Below are 8051 nucleotides of genomic sequence, written 5' to 3' on the forward strand. Positions count from 1 at the left end.
GGCTCACTGTGGGCGCCTTGCGGGGTCAAAACCTGCCCTCACCTCCTGAGGTGATTTCTCTCTCTGTCTTTTACTGAGGCCGCGCGAAGGTTCGGTCGGTCGCTCTGACATAGGTGTCGGGTGAGGTTCTCGCGGCTGTGGTCAGCGCTGCGGGTGGCGAGCACGTGGTGCCCCGCAGGCTCCGAGCGGCTCCCTCACCTTCACTGCCATCGCCGCCGCCTGACCTGGCAGTGCTGCCCGCGCTGCCTGGCATTTCTGCTTCCTGGAGCAGGAAACGCTTCATTCAGTTGCGCTGGTTTCTCTCACTGGCAGCAACAGCAGCAAGTACTGGTACTGCTCTTAGATGTTGAAAAAAAAGCTGTCAGCGTATTTTCTTTTATCGTAGCCTTTCGAATTAAGATTCTTGTGCTGCTGCATTGTTTATATAGCAAATGCATCGTATATTGGATGTGTGTCCCAGAGACTGTAGGAAGAGAAATTTTGACACTGGCTTAATAGGGATTTTAGCTCCTAAAATGAGACAATTCTACACCAGGTGGAGGGATGACTTAGAAAAGGCAGCAGAAGGCCGTGCAGAGAGGGGAGTGTTGCCTTCTGAAGGACAGTGCTCCACATGCTAGCTGTGAGGTGAGGTGTAGGCTGTAGTGTGGCCTCTGGACCAGAAGCTAAATCTGTCGTCATGTCATGAAGAGGAAGAAGTTTTGTGTTATAATAATAGTAATTTTAAAAAGTCTCTCTCGAAGGTTTGTTCTCAGTATAAGGAAGTCAGAACTATTCATATTTATAGGAAATGTCAAATGTTAGATAAAGTCAGGATCATCTGAGGATGTTTGGGAAGCACATGGAAAAAAGTTACTTAATGGAACATAGTTGTAACTTCTAGAATATTCCATGTGAGGTTATTTGTGATACAGACTAGTAAGGCCCAGCTCAGCCCAAAGAGTTTGATGTGCTTAAACAATTGGATTTGCCAATATTGTTTTCTATTGTAGATAGAAAATTTTACATCTTTACAACTTGACATCTAGTTTTTCAGGCAACTTCTTAGCTGAACATAGCAAGGATTCTATAGTTCTCTGTTACATGAGTTCATTTCTGTTACTTTGAAATCAGTGCGATGGAAATGACAACAAATATTGCTGGAAGAAAGCAGAACCTTGGTCAGCCTTGGTCATTGTTTACTGCTGAGCTATGGTCTGGAGTTTAGACATGTTCCACACACTAACTGTAGGTACATAAACCTCATATCAAACTTTTTCTGTATCTGAGGGAAGGAAAGGCTGTTCTAAAAGGCAGAACCCATTCATTTCCTGTTGTCACAGGATAAAAATCTAACCAGTGTGTGTGTCAGGCCTACACCAAATGCCAAGTTTACAAAGTCTTTTGCTATGCAAAGCAGAGCAATTTAAGTATTCACTTAGGACGTATATTAGACACATACTCAGTGTATATTTAGAGAGAGTTTCTGCTCAGACTGATTTGCATTCCCAAAGCATTGCACAACAGAAAGCCAAGAGCCTGGATAGCACAGGCTCTGTCTGCCGTTGCCTGCACTGCTGTACGTGTGATGGCACAGAAGGCTGAACTGTCACTGACTCCTAATGAGGTGGTTTCTTTGTCCAGCTCCTCGCGGGTAGTTTCCCATTTACCTGCTCACATACACAGGTTGAAAGCTTCCTAAAGAACATGCAAAATGATGCAAAGCTCTACTAGAAACATGAGGAAACAATTCCTGTAATTTTTTGCTAAGCAATAGTTATAACTTGCTATAACTTGTTTAGAGTCTAAGGTAAATTTCCGTCGACATCATAAAGTGTCAGTTTGAAGGCTGAATATCAGTAACTGATTTTTTACAATAAACCGTAGAAATGCTTTTATTCTACAGTGTTCTGTTGAAGTGTAAGCATAATTCAGAGACCTTACATATTATTCCTTTAAAGTTACAAGTTGGGGTTCGTTTCTGTTCAGGTTTAAAGGTCAGGAGTATATAATTCAGTGTTTATAGTATCATGTAATGTTTTACATTCTTTTGTGTATGGCTCCTCTAATGGGAGAGTCACAGTGATTAGGATGACACATGTTGCCACACCTAGCAAAGATTTGCACTCTCCTCCACCTCTTTCCTCCTCTAACCCCTCTTTCCACTTGTTATAAGTCAGAACGGGCATTAAATTTATTTATTGTATTGATTATGCTATTTGATTATATTTTTTAAATATTTAAATACCTTGTCTGCATTATACAGTATGATAGTATTTGTGAGCCAGCCAGACATCTAACTCAAGGTAAATAAAAGAATTTCACGTCAAAGGAGTGGTCAAATAATATTCTTTGTGCAGGTTTATGATTAAAAGCAAAGAATCAGAGAATTAGCTAAAAGACCTTCATACTTTAAGGGGAGATGGACTAAAGTCTTCAGTAATTTCAAAACAAGCCTTGACATAGCAAAAACTCCTAATAACAACTCCCTTCTCCTAATTCCTATGCAGTGTGATCCATGCTTTTGGCTAATCTCATCAGATGCCCAAATTTCTTATGTCAGTCTTTTATTCTTCCAGGCCCCATTAGTTCCTTCCCTTCCTCTTCAAGGACACAACGATTATTTAGTCTAGGGAAGGCTAAGAAGGAGAATAACCCAAAGCACAGACCTTTTGATAAAGTGCTGCATTAAGTGTTTCTTTTGTGGTGCTTGCAAGACATAGTCCTCTTTCTACATCCAAGCATCCCAACACATGTTTTAGATTAGGCAAAGCCAGTGTAGCCTGTGCAGAGTTATAGCTACATCCTCTACTCTTAGCCTCTTTGGGTTTTTGCTTTGGTGGACAGAAGCTATTCGATACCTTCCTGCTGACCTTGCTTCCTAGAAAGGATGCAAGAACACCAAGTCAGCATCTCAGTTAAGCTTAAGGGCAAATTATACCTGAGCAACTTGATTGCCTTCTCATCCCAAGCCTATCATTTCAGCACAGGGGAGAGCAGTGGGTGTCATTCACCTTGACTTACAGAAGGATTCTCACATGGTCTCTGGTAACATTCTTCTGGCCAAAAGGGAGAGGTCCAGGCTGTGAGATGCAAGAACACCAAGTCAGCATCTCAGTTAAGCTTAAGGGCAAATTATACCTGAGCAACTTGATTGCCTTCTCATCCCAAGCCTATCATTTCAGCACAGGGGAGAGCAGTGGGTGTCATTCACCTTGACTTACAGAAGGATTCTCACATGGTCTCTGGTAACATTCTTCTGGCCAAAAGGGAGAGGTCCAGGCTGTGAACTGAGTGGAAAAACTGGCTGGATAGTTGGGCTTAAAGATAATGATCAGTGTTTCAAGTCTAGTAGGTGGACAGTGATGAAGAGGCTGATTTTGAGGTGGATGCTGTTAAGCACCTTTGTCAGTGATGCAGGTAGAGCAGTAGGACACACCATCATCAGGCTTGTGGGTGACACCAGCTAAGGAACAGACTGACTAGCCTGGGTAAGAACAAAAGGTCAGATCTTTTCATTCCCACATGTTTTTTAAGGACAGCCAGATGTAGGTTGTATTGTTTGTTTTGGTTTGGTGTTTAGTTCCTCAGCCTCATGATCACAGAATTGACAGTTACTGCACAGGTGAATTATAGGTCCAAGCACAGCCAGCAGCTGTCTTGGTGCAGGCTGGACAGTATGGGAAGCCACAGCATTTGTTAGGATCTCACTGCAGAATGTACCATAGTGGATCCAGTATTCACCCACGGTTCCAACTTTTATATCTAGTTATCCATTATCCCTTGGTCATTTCCATTCCGAAAACGTGTTAACCTTGAGAAAAGCTGACGGTAGGAGTGAGGCTGAGCTTGATTATCTCTAAGATTCTCTGGCATGCAACAGGTATAATTGCTGTAAGCAGTGTTGGGGAGGTTTGCAAACTTTTCAGTAATGAAACCTGAAACAATGCCATTTAACTCTGGAATTCTGTTATATTAAATACTGCTTTTCTAACTTCCATGTTCCTGTTTTGGCTGTTGGAATGTTACAGACTCGCTCTTTACTGGGAGTGTTTGAAGAAGATGCTGCTGCAATATCCAACTACATCAATCAGTTATTCCAAGCCATGCACAGAATATATGATGCACAGGTAGTGTTAATGACATTCCTGAATGCATTCGAAAGCTTTTGAACCACATTTTATGTCTTTTGCTTAATTTTTTGGAAATTATTATAAGCAATATGTTTGGGGGTTTTTAACCTCTCCGTTCTTGAAATGAAGTAAATTAAGGATTGTTTTTCTGTATGTGAGTAGTAAAGAATAAATTTTTGTGATTTCTTTTGCAACAAAATTTCTTATGACAAGTAAGATTTTCTGGTGTTCAGGTGGTTCTAGTGTGTTTCCCAACTGTTTCTAAGATGTTATACTTACTAAAATGACATTTATGTTTATAATAGTATGAACCAAGTGGAAGATTATTTTTATCCACAGTATATTCAAGTTTCACTCATCATTTGTAAATAACTGCCCTTTTATGCCAAAGACAGAATCTGTTTTGTTTTTCTGAACAGTTGAACTCGTGGCTGTATGTTTAATTTGTATATACTTGAACTGTTTTTACTGATTTTGCTTTTTTTTGCCTTTTTTCTTAAATCAGAATGAATTAAGTGCAGCAACTCATCTGACTTCAAAGCTTCTGAAGGAATATGAGAAACAGGTACTGTGTAAATCGTTGTCTTTGTGTGGTCAGGGCTGTGTATTTTTGTAGTCTTGTATCTCCCAGAGCACAGTGTAGAATGTATTTGTTTGGTCCAGATAACATTAGCCTCTGTGTTTGGCTGCTCAAACCTTTGCCAGAAAAATCTGCTGTCTTCATATTAGTTCTTCCAACTAAACCAGGATGAAGTTCCTCTGACCATGAAGAATATTAATAAGTTCTGAAATATATTACTTTTGGATCAGTGTTTTGGGGGTTGCTTAGGGTGGTCCTGGTTTGGTTTTATTTTGTAGACCTGTTTACTATTATGTGCTTTAATTTTGCTAGTCACAAAGAGAAGAGATTGCATAGCAGTCTCCAGTTAAGAGAATAATTCCATCTCTGGAAGCACAGACCACAGAATCCATAACTTTCTCCCCTCATAGCCTGTACTGGTGGAGAGTTCCCCATTTGTAGCTGTGCTGTTGGGCTCCTTTTGTGAGGGGCACGTTAAAAACAAAAAGCTGCTGTTTTTAGGAGGCTGCTGCTCCTTATGCTCCTTTTCCACCTAGTGAGGGGAACTGCTTCGGTGTATCTAAACAATATAATATTTTAAAATAAGGGAATACCTAATAGATTAATAGATATGAATAACAGAGTTTTGTGAATGGCAGAACACAACTCTTTTTGTCTCCTTTCAGCGTTTCCCACTTGGGGGAGATGATGAAGTCATGACTTCCACTCTGCAGCAATTTGCAAAAGTCATAGATGAGGTAAGTTTGTTTCTCATTCTTTGCTGATGTTGTCATGTAGAGACTTAAACTTGTTTAATTATTCAGCCTCTTTTAAGACAGGAGGTACAGAAATGGCATTCATTTGTCAACAAGATAACACTTCATTGTATATTGCAGCTGCTATTTAAAGTCATATCTCCTGAAGATAAAGAATGAATTCAGCAAAATGAAGATACAAGGTTGAGAAAGAATTGTGGTTTGGCTTACTGTAGATACAGCCAAAAACATTACACAATGGTAGTTATCATCTGTTTTCATGAGGGTATTTGTATTGCCTGGTTTGGGTACCTGACTGACAAAGGAACCTCCTGCTGTCTGTATTAGAGTCTGACTCTTCTGATGGACAGCAGAGCACCACTGAGAGCTGAATCAGGAGTTTTGCTGTGATCCCTCTCCTTGCTTTTAATGCTACAGCATTTTGGGAGGAGGAACACATTTTGTTCTACCTCTCTATACTGTGAAAGACTGAGGTACCCGGAGGGAAACTGGAGAAATAAAACTGACTAATCCTCAGAATGTATGAGACGTCTTGGGACGTGATCCAGTATCGTGGAATAAAGTTGGAAAAGTTGTGACAAAAAACTAAAGTCTAAAGGTCTTCTGTAAAAAGCTGGTGATAAGATCTTGAACCTAGAAAAGAATAGCTGTAAAAAAAAAGGAGTGAAAAATGTGCTTGAGTTGTACTTGTCATCTTTGAGTGAAACTGATATCAACCTACCGTGATTTGATCTGGTCTCAGCACTGTTTTCCTAAGATTTCTTTCTTGTGTCTTGTGTCTTTCAGCTCAGCTCTTGCCATGCAGTACTTTCAACCCAGCTTGCAGATGCAATGATGTTTCCTATTACCCAGTTCAAAGAAAGGGATCTAAAAGGTAGAGGACTCAACCAAATAGTGGGGGGTTTTCCTAGCAACAGCAGCAAAAGTAAAAATACAGCATTTAGTCTCCATAGCTCTTGTTTCACTAAATAGACCACACTACTTATTTTTCAGCTTTCCTAAGTATCATCTCCTCACTAAAAAAAAAAAAAGTAAGTTATTTCTATTCATGAGAGTATTGCAGCTGAAGAACTAAACACTACTATTCAACAAAAGTATTACATTATGGAAGCACTTCTATTCAAGATGAATATTTTGTAGCTACTGGAAAACATTAGGAAAGAAAAATTTTCAGATAATTTGCTCAGGAAATATTTATCTATATTACAATACTATGACAGCAATATAATGGCTGGACTAAACTCACAGGGCAGAGTGGCCAAATTGTAGTACTTGCTGTATTATTAAGGTTTAGTAAAGTGGTTCTTCAACCCTGCTGGTAACACAGGTAACTTCTGTGCAAGCATAATGTGCTTCCAGCTTCTTATTTTTGTAACAGTTGTCTTATTCTGCCCAACTTAAAATAATACGTGGTGTTTGTGATGGTGACAGATTTTACTCAAGGTGCTGAAGTGAGAAGATTGGTGTGGCAAATAGGTTTCAAACCATAAGAGTTAAAACCAAAACACCTTACATTTTTACTGTGAGCATTGTAGAGTGGGTGTACCTAACACATGAATGTTTCCACTTTAAATTTGTAAGTCTTCTAACTCCTTATGAATCTTGGAAAATACTTCCTTAGCAATAGTTTTCTGGAAAATTATTGATTAACTAGATTATGCCCTTTGAGCACAGGAACATGTACATCCCAAGGCTAATAATACTCCTCAGCACCTGGAAAAATCTCTCATTAGTGACAAGCATCCCTGAGGCAATAATTACAAATTAAGTTTTCCTACTGGAAGCTTTCAGCTACCAGCTGGTGGCTTCTTCATGGACTTCATAGGCACTTCCTGCACAGCTTTTCCATGCTTTTTTGTATTTCTTTTACCATAAAGTTGGACATAGCTTGCTTGTTTATGTTGTAAAATGACACAAACCACAGTCAAGATCAGAACAGGCATGAGGTATTTGTGCTGCTTTAGGTTCCCTGATGCAGTGAGACTGAATAACCAGCTAGAACATGACTAATTTTAGATAGGAGGAACCACAATGTGTTTTGGGCTTTGATACTTCTGTCTCCTGTGCTTCCACTTCCCCAGCTCAGACCAGAACTCAGGCTGGAACTATAGGTGACATTTGTATTGATGATGTCTTTCAAAGACCTTTGAAAAGAAGTTCCTCTTTACATTATTGCAGTCCAGTTTTGGGTTTTTTTTTTAATAAGCCAGACAGCCACAGAAATTTTACTCAAGGCACTAAGCAGGGGCTGACTTGCCTGGCCATGTAGTGCCTGTGCTGGTAACACAGTACTCAGTGTGGTACATGGAGTTAACTACAACTGTTCAGTAGTGAAATATTGCACAAGAAAGCTTAATACATGACTGTTGTGTCAATAGCAACTTACTTAAATTTGTGCTATGTTGTTTTGTAGAGATACTAACTCTAAAAGAAGTTTTCCAAATTTCAAGCAATGGTAAGTGTAAAATACTTAATCTCATAGATATTACAAGCCAACAGTATTATTGTAGATTAGTTATTCAGAAAACTAGTGCAATTAGGCCTGTAGGCTTAAAGTGACTAATTAAGGTGTAATGTTTTTCAGTGATACTCAGCACTCGGCAT

General features: G+C 39.5%; 1 protein-coding gene across 1 annotated transcript in view; it reads left to right on the forward strand.

Annotated features, from left to right (window-relative positions):
• The first annotated feature begins 4016 nt into the window (after positions 1 to 4016).
• The window catches only part of APPL1 (adaptor protein, phosphotyrosine interaction, PH domain and leucine zipper containing 1), a 17557-nt gene continuing 13522 nt past the window's right edge, over positions 4017 to 8051 (forward strand). Inside the window, exons 1-5 of the mRNA XM_009073769.1 lie at positions 4017 to 4109; positions 4618 to 4677; positions 5358 to 5429; positions 6234 to 6321; positions 7861 to 7902. Of these exons, the coding sequence (XP_009072017.1) occupies positions 4086 to 4109; positions 4618 to 4677; positions 5358 to 5429; positions 6234 to 6321; positions 7861 to 7902 (286 nt within the window). The 5' untranslated portion in view covers positions 4017 to 4085. The remainder of the gene's footprint in view (positions 4110 to 4617; positions 4678 to 5357; positions 5430 to 6233; positions 6322 to 7860; positions 7903 to 8051) is intronic.

The sequence above is a fragment of the Acanthisitta chloris genome, unplaced genomic scaffold (assembly GCF_000695815.1).
Source record: "Acanthisitta chloris isolate BGI_N310 unplaced genomic scaffold, ASM69581v1 scaffold1974, whole genome shotgun sequence".
Classification (NCBI taxonomy): domain Eukaryota; kingdom Metazoa; phylum Chordata; class Aves; order Passeriformes; family Acanthisittidae; genus Acanthisitta; species Acanthisitta chloris.